The 17335-nt window shown below is 43.1% G+C and overlaps 1 protein-coding gene across 3 annotated transcripts in view; it reads right to left on the reverse strand.

The window, feature by feature from the left end:
* Positions 1–17335, reverse strand: part of nalcn (sodium leak channel, non-selective) — a 121693-nt gene that overhangs the window by 51555 nt on the left and 52803 nt on the right. For all 3 annotated transcript variants that reach the window (XM_056423989.1, XM_056423997.1, XM_056424004.1), the window contains exons 16-26: positions 7273–7409; positions 6184–6319; positions 5960–6033; positions 4279–4380; positions 4091–4160; positions 3834–3925; positions 3596–3718; positions 2897–2953; positions 1536–1656; positions 1332–1463; positions 329–496 (exon numbers count right to left, since the gene is read on the reverse strand). In XM_056423989.1, coding sequence (XP_056279964.1) covers positions 329–496; positions 1332–1463; positions 1536–1656; positions 2897–2953; positions 3596–3718; positions 3834–3925; positions 4091–4160; positions 4279–4380; positions 5960–6033; positions 6184–6319; positions 7273–7409 — 1212 coding nt within the window. The remainder of the gene's footprint in view (positions 1–328; positions 497–1331; positions 1464–1535; positions 1657–2896; positions 2954–3595; positions 3719–3833; positions 3926–4090; positions 4161–4278; positions 4381–5959; positions 6034–6183; positions 6320–7272; positions 7410–17335) is intronic.

The raw sequence follows: 17335 nt of genomic DNA on the forward strand, positions 1-17335 counted from the left end.
TTTTCCGAGACCATCTTCACAGTTTCACAGTGTTGCGTTCGAGCCTCATCGTTTAAAGTTCCAAGTAAGTTACGACCAACGTTACACTGAACTGAGGGGTAAATAACCAACTACCTGCCGGATGCCAGAGCTTTCTCCAGATTAAGTTTCCGGCTGTGAACTGAAGAGCGATAAGACCGCGTCGTGTTCATGCACATTTTACGTGCACATGCCCAGAGTGCACATCAATGATGAATTGGATATCATGATGAATATAATGTGTCAAAAAAACAACAACAAAACAAGAAAGCGTAGATGCTGAAAAAGCACGTCGATGGTGAAAACGAACCAGGAAGATCTCCTTGAACCCTTTGATGACCTCCCGCACCACCTTCCTCATCTGGGGTACCAGCTTGAAGATCCTGAGCGGACGCAGGGAGCGCAGCATCATCAGCAGCTGAGCCCCAGACTCAGGAGGGACGTCAGGAGGCAGCCAGCACAGGAAGATCAGACTCACCTGAGCACAGGAGAGAGCGGGAGGAGGAGGGGGGGGGCGGGGCCAACGGTTAGGGCGGGGGGAAAAGGGGCGTCGTCCGATTCGTATTGTGTTCACGTCACGGCTCCGTCTGTTTCATTTAGCAACCTTGTGCATGTGTCCACGACTACATGCGTCTATACGGCCTACTCTACTGCACACTAACGACACATCACAACCTTTTATTGCAAGTCATGTTTTCATATGCAAGGAATTTGTCATGGCTATAGACAATAACATTAACAACTAGAATGGGCACTCGGTAGAGCGCATACCTTCGCATATCACAAGATTGGGCATTGAATTATGAACATTTTGGCATTAGTTGCATGCCAATTGGATATAAATTGACCGCGCTATGGTAAAAAGAAGATTTTGACCTTCTCATGACCTTGACCTTTGACCCGATCGATCCCAAATTCTAATCAAATGGTCCCCGGATAATAACCAATCATCCCACCAAATTTCATGCGATTTGGTTTAATACTTTTTGACTTATGCGAATAACACGCACGCACGCATACAACTACACGGCGATCAAAACATTACCTTCCGCATTTTCAATTCGAAGGTGAGAGAATTAAGAATATAAACATGAGATAAAGTGCACAGACGAGCAGCTTTCAGAACTTTAACCAGTTTAAAGTGACAAGTGTACTTAAATTGAAGAGTTACGGGTATTTAAATGTATTTAAGTGTATTTAAGTGAATAATTAAGTGGTGTGCATGGGCGTGACCGGAAGGAAATTGTCTTGGAGATGACAGAGTCACATCATTTTAACGTGAAATGAACTGAGCCCGATGGAGGAGTTCTCACGAGATAGATGAAGATGTCCATGACTCCTCCAAAGTCTCGGATGACGGCGGTGGGGGTGAAGAACAGGCCGTCGGCCATGATCTTCAGGTTGAGCTCGATGCTCATGAAGATCACAAACACGTACTCCCCGATCTGAAACGAGAGGGCGTGACGGCAAATGGTGGCGTCCGATCGCTCGCTGGCTAACGCAGCCGTCCTGCGTACCTGCAGCGTGGGGGCGTGCATGACCCGGGTGAAGGGCGATTCAAACATCATGGAGATGCACGAGCAGATGGTCACCACGATCATCACCCAGTCCAGATAGGTGACCAGGCCCAGAAGGTCGCTGTGTGGGACATGTGCGTTAGCAGATCCAGGGTCCAGACACATGGGGACCAATGGGTGTTCAGGACTTTAAACCAAATTTACCGTCACCGAACAGTTTGTGAAATCTCGACTTCTACATGAAAAAGTGAGAAAATGTCGTATTTAAACGAACAGTGAGGATTCAAAAGCATACAGTATATACCTTGAATGACACAAATGAATGAGACAATAGTTTGATTAAAAGAATAAAAATGTCTTCTCAGTTAAGGTGCGTTCACTTGCAGCGCGAAAAATGTGCGAGTACGAAAGATCGTTTGCCGATTTATATTTAGAGCGTAACTCTTTTAAAAGCATATTCATAATTTCAAACTCAGTGTAAATAAACATATGAATATAACAAATCTCCATGACTTTTTTAAAACTTTGGGGATTTTTTTTGCCTAGCACTTTTAAAGGCCTGGAAATAACCATTTTAAAATTCTACGACTTTTCCAGGTTTTCCATGAGCGTACGAACCATGCATATCGTTTTTTTTTTTTTAGGGTTTACACAGAGAAATAGCTTATTAGTCGTAAGTGAGTCAGGAGAGATATTTAGTTTGCAAAACCAGCAAATAGTCAGTGATAATTCAAGGGAAAGAGACGAGGGAGAGCAGGATATGTGAGGAGTACCAGAGAGGGAATAAGTCTTTCTGATCTTTAGGAAAAATAAAATAGAAGATCCCCCCGGCACCAACAGTATCTGATACAGAGAACTAGCTTTTATTGTAATGTTCAGAGCGTGTATTACATGAATTAAAATCAGTTTGCAGAATTATTATTGTTATTATTAAACCTTTATTTAACCAGGTGAGTCCCATTGGGATCAAACATCTCTTTCTCGAGGGTCAGACAGGCAGCAGCATAAGAAACACATAGTTACAACCAAAGAGTTCAAAAGTTAAAAGAAACTAAAAATTAAGAGACGGTGACTTAACAGAGTTAATGTAAGAAACATTGACATTTTTGGGAAACTGCCTCCATTTCTTTCATTTGGTATTTAAAAGCAGTACGCGATATCAGTTATTTGAGTTTTAAATTATTCTGCAACATAATGGAGCCTAACTCAGTTCACAATTTCCATTGCTTGATGCTAGTTTTTTTGGGGGGGTGCAGGCACAGCGGGCAGTTAATAAGGATGGATAAGTATTCCACTGCTGTTGCGTGGGCAGATCAATAAATAGCGAGAGAGTGAAGGGATCAATAATTCATCACACTTACTACAGCTGGTGGTATTTGGTGTTCGTCACCGCTCCGGTTATGGGATCAGCTATAGATCTAAATATGAATTCAGACAGAGACAGAGAATTATTGACATGTTGACAACAAACATCATGGATATCAAAGACAAGAGGAGCATCCAACTCTACTGAGCATCCAACTCTAACTGAGTATCCAACTCTAACTGAGCATCCAACTTTACTGAGCATCCAACTCCACTGAGCATCCAACTCTACTGAGCATCCAACTCTAATGAACATCCAACTCTGATGAGCATCCAACTCTACTGAGCATCCAACTCTAATGAGCATCCAACTCTAATGAGCATCCAACTCTACTGAGCATCCAACTCTGATGAGCATCCAACTCTGATGAGCATCCAACTCTAATGAGCATCCAACTCTACTGAGCATCCAACTCTAATGAGCATCCAACTCTAATGAGCATCTAACTCTACTGAGCATCTAACTCTACTGAGCATCCAACTCTAATGAGCATCCAACTCTAATGAGCATCCAACTCTAATGAGCATCCAACTCTACTGAGCATCCAACTCTAATGAGCATCCAACTCTAATGAGCATCCAACTTTACTGAACATCCAACTTTACTGATCATCCAACTCCACTGAGCATCGAACCTGACGGCGTTGTGAGCCCCTCAGAGTCAGACCACATGCAGTCAAGCGAGCGGCTCTTACGCGTTGAAGCGAGCCCGGACGATCATCCTGCAGAAGTTCCTGAAGCGGTGCTCTCGCCCCACGATGAAGAGCGGCTTGTCAAAGTACGGATGGTTCTCCCTCAACTCCTCCTCCTGGACCTTCCTGCGAGCGCAGAGGAGGAGACAAATACCATTCACTACGCAGGATAGCCGGGAAGCACGGTGCTCGGCCGGGGTCAATGCTATGTGTGTGTGTGTGTGTGTGTGTGTGTGTGTGCCTTTTCATCTCGGCTTGTTCTTTCTTCTCTTGGATCATCTTGATCTCGCTGTCCTCCCTCTGCGCGTTGCGGTAGCGTACCGTACTGGAATGCTGAGGGGGAGAAGAGATGATGAAGACACGTGTTATATTTCATCTCTTGCTAAATGGATCTCTTTTTGTCTTTCTTATTATCTTTTGAGGGATACTGGTGGAATGCATGCAAAACAAAACACTCAGACACTGTCAGTATTTGTGTGTGTGTGTGTGTGTGCTCACATCCTGGTTGAGCGTCTCCAGCGACTTCCCCCGGCTGATCCTCTGACTGGTGGAGCCATGTCTCAGAGATCTGCAGGTGTGAAGAGCAGACATGTGACGAAGTACTGCGGCGGCACGCCAGATAGTGCTCGTTTCCATTGGTGTGTGTGTGTGTGTGTGTGTGTGTGTGCGCGTGTGTGTGTTCAGACCTGCGCTCCTGTCGGATGTGATGCTGCACGCTGAGAATCGAGCGTTCTTTGGCTGGCAGGCCCTCAAAGGATCCGCTTAGCATGCGCTGTCTGATGCAAGCCCTGAGAAACACACACAGGTGTTATTTCTCTCTCCTGCTGACGGATTAAAGAAGACACAACAATTATACATAAACTACTGTTTAAAAGTTTGGGGTCACCCAGACAATTTGGTGTTTTCCATTTAAACTCACACTTTTATTTATCAGATTAATTGCAAAAGTAATATAAAATATAGTCAAGACATTGAGAAGGTTATAAATAATGATTTTTATTGTAAATATTAATGTTGTTCCTCTTGTGGCTCAAAGGAAGGCCAGTTTTATAGCTTCTCTCACCAGCATAACTGTTTTCAGCTGCGCTCACATAAAAAGTGTTTCGAAGGGTTTTCTACCCCTCCGCTAGTCTTCTAAGGCGATAACACAATGTACTATTAGAACACTGGAGATGGGCCTCTACACACACCTCTGTAGAGACTTCATTAAACACCAGAGAATAGTCATTTACCACATTAAACATGTAGAGAGGGTATTTATAATTAATTTAATGTCATCTTCATTAAAAAAAAAAGAACTGTGTTTTTTTTGGGATAATAAGGACATTTCTAAGCGACCCCAAACTTTTGAACGGTAGTGTATATATATATATCATTTATTTTCCATCAGCGCGCGAGGTGAGATCAAGCTGTTAGCCACCACACAGCCCTCGACATTCGTCTTTCGTGGCCCGTGACAGCGGCGATCCAGACCGGTCTATTACTCAGTGCTCGGCGGACCTTTTCTTTTTTGTCGACGCCACTGTGAGACGACGACGTTCCAGACGGATTGCGGTATGACTCCTGATACGGCGTCGATCTTCCAGACTGGAGGTGGCGGGGGCCGCTTGGACACGGTGCCGGAGAGCTAATCCACACTTAGTGTCAAGCTCGGCAAATCATCCGTTTAACTTCACGGTGACAGTGAACGAGTCTGAAGTGTGTGTGTGTGTGTGTGAGAGACAATGAGAGAGTGCCGTTACAGCCGAGCTACATCTGATGTGCATGAGGACCGGGGGCTCGGAGGACGGCGTCACGGCAACGCCTCGTGACCTCACAGCCTTCTGCCCTCCTACTTCAGCCACAGTCCAGCACACGCTGCTCAACAGCTAAGAGAGCTCACTACAGCCACGTTGAGCGTTGTTTTTTCGTTCGTTACGATGATTTGTGGGGGGAGTGGCCTGAAGTGACGGGCTGTCAGCGACTTGATTGAGCGACCCTCTGGGGCTGCTTGTGTCGGAAGAGAGCGAGCTGGGTTTTACCGATCGTAGCTTTCGTAACGGCAGACCACAAACGGGGCAGCGGTGTCACACTTTGGGTGTAAAAGACGTCCACACGGGGCAGCGAGGTGGTTGAGAAATGGAAGTCTTTATCGGCGTCCGGGTGACATACAACTGTTGTTGCAGCGGCAATGACTCCCCCCGCTCCGACGATGAAGAGGTGGAGCGGGAGAAGTCAATAAACATTGAAATACAGTCACTGAAATGTTGTTTGAAGACAAAAACAGTCAAATTCAACTCAATTCTGCTCATATAAAACCTAGATTGCCTTTGGATCTGCAAAATGACCAAAATGACGCTTAGTGGGGGAGGTGCACACGCGTCTTACCGCAGGATCTTATTGATGGTGTTCTCTTTTTCCAGGAGGTTACGAGCTCGGATGCTAAATATTGACCTGCGGAGCTGAAGAGCACAAAGAGAGAGTGAAATGTGGAGCGTACCACCCGCACACACACGGACGACAACCCCACCGTCCACTGGCTCCTGATTGGTTGAGCTTCCGTACACCAAAACACTCCCGTGGTATCCACGGTCTGCGTGCGCGAGGCGTACCTTTTGGTCGATGTACTTGTTGTCCTCGATGGCCGAGCGTTTGGAGTGGTCGCAGGAGGACGACGCGGAGGGCAGACGCCGGAACAAGCAGCTGGTGTCCTGCTGCCGATCAATGAACTGCTTCATGAAACTCTCCCTGGAGTACGCCACACACACACACACACACACACACACACACACACACACACAACGCAGAGAGGTGTCATGAACAGTTCCGTACTGAAGAACTCTGAGCCGAAAAGAAATTAATGACATTTGTTATGTAACGGCGCAGATTCTGCTACGGCCCGGCAGATGGGCTGAAAAGAAGGGAGGGGGGAGGGGGGGGGGGCTGTGCACTAATCAGCAGCGAAACGATCAAACTCATTACAGGACCCACAGTTCAGCTCTCCGGCTAAAATACAGATACATGGACTTATTGTTGGTCACTATCTACTTGGGAGCTAATGTGAAACAATGGTTTGTGGTTGCTTTCCTCACAGTGTCACTACTGTCGACATGTCTGGGAAATGGCTTTGATAAGGTCATTTAAATCACCCAATTCTTCTCTTTGGGCCAACAAAAGGCAACGATTAATTTTTGGACGAGAAGGCGGTCGGTTTTTAGAACAACAACTACAGCCAATCAGACATATATATATGTGTGTGTGTGTGTGTATATATACATGTATATACACACATATATATACATGTATATAGCTCAATGTCTGATTGTCTTTTATATATATATATATATATAAAAGACAATGATATCTATATATATATATACACATCTATATATACATATATATATATATATGTATATATACATATATATGTATATATATATACACATATATGTATATATATATATATGTGTGTATATATATATATATAAATATATATTAAATATATATATATATTTACATATATACATATATGTATATGTATATATACACATATATATATATACATATATGTGTATATATATAAATGTATATATATATATACACATATATATATATATATCGATATTTATTTACATATATACATATATGTATATATACATATATATATATAGCTCAATGTCTGATTGTCTGTCACTGGGTACCTGATCCTGGGCACAGTGAAATCAGACGGCAGCTTGGAGATCTTCACCATCTGAGGTCTGTTGGGGAACTTCTCAAAGATCCTCAGTCTCAGAGGGAGCTTCTCCTTCGTATCCGCGTTGGCTTCGCTTTGCTTGAGCTGGAGGAAGAGGAGGGGGCGGGGGAGGGGGAAGAGGAGGGGGAGGCAGACGAGAAGAGAAACCAGGTAAGACACGGAGCGTAGGGTGCGAGGCCAGATACAGTGAGAGGGGGAACGTCAGCCACTTGATGGGAATGAAGAAGAGAGACATCCAAATCCCACATGGGGGGCAGGAGGACCCTGACGGTGGGTTGGGTGTGGGAGGCTTTGGGGAATTTGAGGACTGCAGGAGCTGGTATTCATGGAGAAAGGGCACGAGACTGAAGCCTGGAATTACAGGAGAAAACTGTGGAAAAGGGGTGGGTTTTCTCCTTTCCTTTTAAACCAAGGACTTAATGCAGCTTTCTATTTCTGCCTGATGATGGCAGCAACACACTTACACACACACATTTAAGAAAAGGTCCCACTTACTTTAAAAAGAGAATGGAGAAGGCAACAAAAAACAAACAAAAAAAGATTACTTTGGAGTGTTTAATGGAGAAAAGAAACGAGAGAGACAGTTGGAACAATGCGCCCGTGCCACGGGGCTGGCAAAATAAAAATAAATTCTAAAATATAAAATGAATGAAACCAATTAATCCCATTTAATTACATATTGTGGGAACTGAAGGGGGGGGGGGGGACTGATTGAAATCCCCTCGCAGGTGTTCTGTGTCTGGCTGCCTCGAGATAACCCCCTGATGCATTGGAGATTGGGCCGTGGAGGTGAACTGCATTCTGGGTCGACGGAATGCTTTCGTCGCACAGGCCGTCAGTCACGTCGTCCGTCACGGCGATGATGAAGACGTCCCTCGGCACCGCCTCCGCGTAACGGTACCTGCGTCCGCAGCTGGAACGGACAATCGTGACTTGTTCATCAATTACCGGGGAGGACGGCCAACGCGGAGGAGACGGATGGAATGGAAAAATCGGTCCATCAGCAGACTGAAATGTGTGAGCTTCTTTTTTTATTCCACCCGGAGCAGCGGACGGTGAAGTTAAGACGGGATTATCGTATACCTGCGTTCGCTTGCCTCGGCTTCCCGCCGACAGGGCGTCTCTCCCGAGATAGACGCAGGATAGAAAGAGGCGGAGGGACGGAAATAAGTTAAAAGAGAGAGAAAGTTTCGAAGGAAACGCACGGGGAGAATAAGCATGAGACGAAACCTACGGATAGACGAGTGGACCGTAGCTCCGATGTGGCTCGGAGAAACAAACAGAGCGCCGTCGCACAGAACATCTGCCTGAAGATAAGAATAGTGAGCCACAGTTCTCTGGGAGGAAACTGGCAGAAAGTGCTGCAGTCGTCTCGAATAGTACCTGTGCACTTGGTCGCTGAATTCCCAGCAAGCAGAACACACACACACACACACACACACAAACACAACTCTTCACACACCTACACATGTACAGTGCAGAGTTAATGTGCACCACACTGTTCCCTAAGGTCCTACTCCTAATCAATCGAGGCCCAGTCAGCCCGATGCGGCGTGAAGCTCTCCTCGCCTCGCCTGCAGCCGAGTCCCATTACAGCCAAACGTTCCGCGCACTCTTCCTCTCCACTTCAAATCTCATAGTATATTTTTTATTTATTACGCGTCACACTGCCCCGGTGTCAGAGTCTCGTTTTCTACTCCAGGTCCTTCTCGTTGCCTTCGTCCCACGCTGAAAAGAGTGAACTCGATTTATAAATCGGAGCTCGTGCGGTGAACTGTGCGCACGGATTCACGCAACTCAATTGTATCCGATTGTTTATTCATCTGAAGCGTCGTGGGAACCCCACCGACAGTGGGAATGAATACGCAAAGGTTGTAAGCACAGTTTAACCTGCCAGAACTAAATCAGAAAACACACACTGTGCCATGGGCCATTTAGTTTCCTTTTATTTCTTATTTATGTTGTAAAGGGGGTAGCTATTAAGAACTAGAACATTACCGTGCATATAGTTTATTTCACGATTGCCGCTGTGTAAGGCCGTTGTGTAGAAGATGTACCTGGTGAGTAGGTGCACTAGCAGGTTGCCATAGGGCTGGTCTATACAGAGGATCAATAAGACAGAGCACTTGCTGGAAAGCTCTCCTGATTATTGGCTTTGCTGTATCTTAGCATGGGAATTACTTTCTCCTGTAAAAGTACAGACATGCCAATATAATACATGTATAACTGTATTTTTATTGCACTCTCAACAACGTGACGAAGGCGGCGGATGAAATGAGGCTAAAGGAGATGAGCGGTGGACGAAGTAAGGACAATAAAAACTAGAACGGGCACTCGGTAGAGTGCATACCTTCGCCGCAGCCACTTTTTTGGTACCTTTTCATGACCTTGACCTTGACCTTTGACCCGATCTAATCAAATGGTCCCCGGATAATAACCAATCATCCCACCAAATTTCATGCGATTCGGTTTAATACTTTTTGAGTTATGCGAATAACACACATACAAATAAATAAATAAAAACACAGCGATCAAAACATAACCTTCCGCATTCTCGAATGCGAAGGGAATGAATCAAGACCCAGGCGGCTTTTTCTAGTTTTGAAAGGTGAAACCAATGAGGAAGTGTCTTAAACTTGCATTCTCTCTACTGGCCAGCAGGGGGCGACTCCTCCGGTTGCAAAAATAAGTCAGATTGTGTAGAAGAAAATGACTCTACTTCTCTCTTGATTTATTCCCTCAGTAAACATTGTAAACATGAGTTTATGTCTCAATCTCTAGCCTCAAGTATCCTTCTATATAGAGTGATGATCATTTCGTACATGACGGTCCATTTGGAGCCAAATAGACCTTAAAGGCTAGATGCTTTAGGGCGGGGCTTACTGTTATTGACAGGTCGCTACCACTAATAGAGACGTATTCTCAGCATCATGCTTCCGCAGTCCAAATATGGTCACTTCTGTTCACTGGCTGCAAAAAATAAATAAAATGGCGACGGCTAGAGCGGCAAACTCGAGGGTTCGGAACGACAGTCCACAAACCGATGGGGGACGTGGCGACGACTACCCACTCCAGTCTATGATCACATGAATAACTAGAATGGGCACTCGGTAGAGCGCATACCTTTGCATATCACAAGATTGGGCATTGAATTATGAACATTTTGGCATTAGTTGCATGCCAATTGGATAGAAATTGACCGTGCTATGGTAAAAAGAAGATTTTGACCTTTCCATGACCTTGACCTTGGACCCGATTGATCCCAACATATAATCAAATGGTCCCCGGATAATAACCAATCATCCCACCAAATTTCATGTGATTCAAGAAGATTTTAACCTTTTCATGACCTTGACCTTGACCTGTGACCCGATCGATCCCAAAATCGAATCAAATGGTCCCCGGATAATAACCAATCATTCCACCAAATTTCATGCGATTCGGTTTTTTTGTTATGCGAATAACACGCATACAAATAAATAAATAAATAAATGGCGATCAAAACATAACCTTCCGCATTTTCAATGCGAAGGTAAAAATTAAAGCAGTAGAAGTACAGACATGTCTAAAAGCTTTCACAAATCTAGAGGTTTTAAGAGAATCTGGTACGCAGAGAGCGGATCGACGTACCCCGACGGTTGAGAGGACACGCGGCAAAACCCACGTCAACGAAGGGGCGAGGCGGTTCGAGGCCTTTAAAGAGAGCAATACAAAACCGCTTGTGCATTTAAATGCAGCCGGTATGTTTGTTTCGGTCAATACACGGAAAGTGGCTAAAATCAATATCTATGGATCACAACGCAGCCAATGGCGTGCGGCGATGGACTCAATCGAGGCTCCGGATGAAGTCGAATGCTGTGCTCTGCCATGTCAACTATGTGGGCATGGTTTTGTGTGGCCAAAATAATTTCCAAGTCTGTGTGTGTGTGTGTGTGTGAGAAAACGGCCCTGTGTTCCTCTCTACGTCACAGTGAGTAGCTGGTGAATCTAAACCACTCTTCACTTGCCACCGACCGGATTTAGTGTACGGCGGAGTAACAATGGAGCCCAGGATAATGCCCCCCCCCCCCCCCCCCCCCCCATGCCCCTTTCATTCTAGTCAATTTCAGGCTCGGCTGAGCTGAGGAGATTTTTTTTGTCTTTTTCCCGTGCAGGATTTCCACAGCTTTCCCCGACCGCCACCGAGGGAGGAAGAAAAGCTAAAGCTGACCGTTGGCTTAGGAGCAAGTTCAGTCGTAGCCATAGTTCAACAAGGTGGGGAGGAGGAGGAAGGGGGTGGGGGGGGGGGAGGGGGGGCTCAGACAAGCAGCTGGAGAGCCTGAATACACACTGGAGTGAATAGATCTTGAAAAAGGGGCTTTAAAAAACATGAAACCCCTGCAGACGCTGCTCCCTGCGTTAAATCGGGATTAATACCTTCGTATAATAAGTAACACAGACAGCTGGAGTCCTCCGAGGCAGCTCCACGCTGACGGAGTGACGACAGCTACACCTGTGGCTGAAAGGCAAACCCATGTGGAGGTTGGACCCTTATCTGTTCAGCACATGCAGCCCGAAAAAAAAGATTCCTATTTTTCCAGATCCAATTGTAGGAGGCAGCAGGAAATAATAACCTTGCAGCGCTTCTTCTTTTTTGTTGTTGTTGCAACACTACTTGAAAAATCCTTAATTAATACAGGGGGAACACATCTTTCATCACCATTCTGGTCATTTGGAGCTTTCTTTTGAATAAACGGGCTGGTTATTGACTGACTGAGCTGAGCGCTGTGCAGCTCCTCTGATGGGTTCTCTGGAGGACCGGCCAATGGAACGTAGAGCTGCTACACACACACAAATACTGTGTTACATCCCGTCACCTGAGTGCCATCCACGTTCCCTGGCGGTTCTGGGTTGGGTTCCCCCGGCCTTGGGAGAGCGGGGAGCGAGTTACAGGGTCACTCTCTCCTCTCGTTAGTCGGGTAATGAGCCGCGCTGTGGGGCGCCTGCTAAGCCACGCCTGTAAACCACTAGCACTCGGGAATATATATACATAAGATATTGTTTCTTCTTCTTCTTCTTATTTTTTAAACCCTTATTTAACCAGGTGAATCTCATTGATATTTTTCGAGGGTGACCTGGAAAAATAATATATTATATATATATATAATATACATATATATTATATATATAATATACATATATTACATATTAATATATATTATATAATTATATATAATTTTAATATATATAAATATATATGTATAATATATATAATCTAATATATATATATATATTATGTATATACATATATAAATATATATATTATATAATATAAAAATATATATCTATAAATATTATCTATATAAAATATAAATACATATATAATATCTATATATATATATATACACACTACCGTTCAAAAGTTTGGGGTCACCCAGACAATTTCTTGTCTTCCATGAAAACTCACTTTTATTTATCAAATGAATTGAACATTTCATAGAACATATAGTCAAGACATTGACAAGGTTAGAAATAATGATTAATATTTGAAGTATTAATTTTGTTCTACAAACTTCAAACTCAAAGGAAGGCCAGTTGTATAGTTTATATCACCAGCATAACTGTTTTCAGCTGTGCTAACATAATTGCACAAGGGTTTTCTAATCAGACATTAGTCTTCTAAGGCGATTATCAAACACAATGTACCATCAGAACACTGGAGTGATAGTTGATGGAAATGGGCCTCTATACACATCTGGAGATATTTCATTAGAAACCAGACGTTTCCACCTAGAATAGTCATTTACCACATTAACAATGTATAGTGTGTATTTTTGATTAATGTTATCTTTATTGAAAAAACAGTGCTTTTCTTTGAAAAATAAAGACATTTCTAAGTGACCCCAAACTTTTGAACGGTAGTGTATATATATATATATATTTAATGCGTGGCTTTTGGGTCCAGATCTTATGGGCACATCCTTAGTTATACACTATCATATAAATTCCGATAAACATTTAGTAATAGTAATACAAGTAATAGTAAGTGGTGGAAAGTACACCATTGTGTTTAAATAAATAAATAAATTATTGTCGTCAAATATTACACTTCAGAAGACTTTAAATGATTTTTTAAAAATCCACAGAACTAAATAAGTGTACTCGAGTGTCAATGATGTGTTCAACGGAAGACACACGTCTTCATCTGTATTAGTGGATATTTAATAAAACATTATGCACCGCAGCCTTGTGCAACACTGTTCTACTGAGGCCTTTCCCAACGCACAACAACTGAGAACACAATTCAGCCTAAACCAGTGTTAAAGTTTCCCCAGTACGTCTCCATGTCGGGCCTCCATTCCCATCCTGTGTTTAGTCTTTGCGCTTGCCTTAGTGGGAACTGTGGCGGAATTATTTGTAACTCCTATTCACAAGCTTCAGATGAGATGTTTAAAATAATGAGATCCAACAGTCAACCTTTAAAGCTCAGTTAGTGAGTGTGTGAGGGCGGAGGGAGAGGCGACCTCATTGTATTACGACAAGAAGGGAGATAGAGTGCCGTCTCAGGGAGGGTACGAGTTTACGGGTCTTCAAAGGCCGATCCATGAGTTGAAGGTTATAACAGACAGATAATATAATTATTATAATCATTGAAGACAGACTTATCGGCAAGGAAGCAGATGACGTGGGGGGGGCGGATTTGAGACAAGAATGTGTTAATAGGGAGATTTATATAACTCATGAGACTTCTCAGGAAGTTTAATGAGAGTTTCACAGAATAAGGACCCCTAAAGGTTCTTGCCAGCTTAAACACTACATGATTATATTGAATATAGTTATATTATATCCAAAGTGCAGAACGCCACGCTCAACGGCCGAGTTCACCGAAGGCGCCGAGTGACGATCGGAGGGAAGTGAACGTGTGATTACGGCCATGTGTAAAACTGGAGGTCACAGAACGATAGGAGCAGGTTGTAATGGGATCCTCCTCTTCTGATGACTGTCCCCGCCGGCTTCTCCTCCACTAAATCCCCCCAAATAAGTCCTCGGCCCATTGAGTCACACGTTTGGGAGGACGGGCATCTCGGTTAAGTCGTAAAGAGTGAAATCCGTGGTGGGAAGCCATACATTTAAAAAAATAAAATAAAGATAATCATAGACTCTTCTATACGTTCCCCTTGACACGACGTACAGTCGGAGCGCTGTGGCACCGAGCCGCCGGCACGCACCTGCACACACACACATATCGGTATGTTAGAAAGAGTGTCGGGCTGTGTTTTGAGATCCATATTGTCAGATTCAGATCCCTTTGTTGTGTTATTATAGCAGTCGGTCTACATGGCTCCATTCACCACACACATTATTTCAACCGCTCTTAGGTGTACAAATAAAATAAAAATTATAAATGGTATCCTTTTAACTTTAAGAGATTTATTATGTATATGTTCCTAATAAAAACACCTAATTTAAATTAAAAAATAATTAAAAGATTGTATTTTGATGGATTCAAACAAATCTCGTCATGAGTAGTTTTAAATATGTCTTATAATCTTTTTATATCTTATGATAACAGCTCATATTTCATCTCTAATATCTATTTATGATGTTGTGAAAACATCTGTGTTGTTAGTGCCAGTAATCAAAAATAAAACTGGTAAAATATCTAGCATTGACAACTATCGACCAATTGCTCTGGCCAGTATACTTTCTAAAGTGTTAGAACGAATCCTCTTAGTTAGGCTTCAAGATTACATCTTAACCACTGATAATCAATTTGGTTTTAAAAGTAAACATAGCACAGACTTATGTATATATGCAATGAAGGAAGTTGTTAGTAAGTACAGGAGACATAACACCACAGTATTTATGTGTTTCCTGGATGCATCTAAAGCTTTTGATCGAATTAATCATTCCAAATTGTTTGTCAAATTACAAGAGCGAGGGGTGCCACCATATTTGATTCGGATTTTGCACTTTTGGTATGCACGTCAAACCATGCGAGTTAGATGGGGTAAGAGTGTATCTGCACCCTTCCTCGTGACAAATGGTGTCCGACAAGGTGGAATACTGTCCCCTGCACTGTTTAATCTTTATATGGATGACCTCTCTAAGGAGTTAAAAAAGTGTAAGACAGGATGTATGGTGGGAGAAAGTCTTATTAATCATCTCATCTACGCTGACGACTTGGTGGTCCTGTCACCCTATAGTGCTGGCTTACAGCAATTGCTCAGAGTGTGCTCAAGGTATGGGGTGCACTATGATATCGAGTTTAACTCCAAAAAGAGTGTTATCATGATAGCAAAAACCAGGGAGGATCAGAAGCTACATTTTCCTTCATTCTTTTTGGGAGTCCAGGAGTTAAATGTGGTTCAGAAATATAGGTATTTGGGTCATATCATCAGGAACGACCTCAGTGATGATGACGATGTGCAGCGGCAGTGTTGCAAACTGTATGCACAAGCCAACATGCTGGCACGTAAATTTCACATGTGTACAGAAGACGTTAAAACTGCTCTGTTTCGAGCCTACTGTACTCCTCTGTATACAGCCCACCTGTGGTGCAGTTATAGTAAAGGGAAAATGAAAAAGATGCAGGTGGCTTTCAATGATGCCTTCAGGATCCTGCTCAAGCTTCCGAGATGGACAAGTGCAAGTCAGATGTTTGTGAGCCGGAATGTTCCCACTTTTCATGCTGTTTTGAGGAATTTTATGTATAAATTTAAATGTCGACTAAATGTCTCAGAGAATGTAGTTATAAAAGCCTTGGCTGACCCAGCATTGAGTGATACCAGGTATTCGTCTTGTTTCTGGAAGCAATGGAACAAATGTTTGTATGTTTTTTAATCCCGAGTGATTTTTTTGGCTGCAATGGCTGGACCGGTGTCCTCGTATTGTATTTTATATATTGTTGTTGTATTTGTGTTTGTTGTTTTATGGACCCATGAGTCTGGAATAAAGATATATATATATATATATCTCCTTCAAACAGCACTACACTTTACCAGACGACATGTAAACACTGAATTTCACTGAACGGAGCCTGAAGGCATCATAAGGCCCCGTCAGTTCAAACACAGATTACTTGTTTACCAAAATCTGAGATCGGCGACAAGAAAAACGGCGATGTTGTCACAGCGTATTTTTATGGAAAACTTTAGTTCACACAGACGGTCATCGTTAAAATGTGTAATTAATTCATCTTCGGTTGACACGCCGAACCACGAGGGGGGGGCGGGGGGGTCAACAGCGGTCTGTTACACCACTACTGGCCAATATATCAGTTATTTAACATTAACACATAATGTATTCATATTTGGTAAAAAATCCTTACATTTTAAAGCAGATTATTCCTCTTTTAATCCATCTTGAAGACCAGTGTCACCGCCCACTCTGTGGAGCACTGGCCATGCTCCCGAGCACACCTGTACGTCAGCGCTGCAGGTGAGACGGTGAACCACTAGGGGGCAGCAGAGATGGGAATCGTGACCAGGATACGTTCTGTGTGGGTTTATTCCTCTCATACTTCAGCATTTGTAAAATACAATAACTCCATACACATATCTGCATTGTTTTGTTTTCATCATTCGACCCTTCCCGAAAAAGAAGAGACTCACTTTGGTTGCATAAAGGCGATAAAAGCAACAGATGTATAAACCTCGTTAGAAGCTGACGCGCACGGTCATCAACTTTTATGAAGTTTTATAAAGCCGTATACATCTATAAGGTCTTCTGAAAGTGTAGAAAATTTTCCCACGTCTTCAAATAATATATACAAAATGTGAATAAGAACTTAACCCTCCTGTTACTTTCGGGTCAATTTGACCCCATTCAATGTTTAATGTCGGTGTTCTTTGGGGTCAATTTGACCCCAGGCTGTTTTTCACTGTGTCAAACATATAAGAAATATCAACTTTTTTATATATTTAAAGGGCTATTTAGGTAGTCAACAAACAAACATAAAGTACCTCACACTTAAACTTGGAAAACAATGTTAATTCTCATAATTTTCTGGAGGTTTTAATTGCTGGGGT

The sequence above is a fragment of the Pseudoliparis swirei genome, chromosome 2, assembly GCF_029220125.1.
Source record: "Pseudoliparis swirei isolate HS2019 ecotype Mariana Trench chromosome 2, NWPU_hadal_v1, whole genome shotgun sequence".
In the NCBI taxonomy this organism is placed as follows: Eukaryota; Metazoa; Chordata; class Actinopteri; order Perciformes; family Liparidae; genus Pseudoliparis; species Pseudoliparis swirei.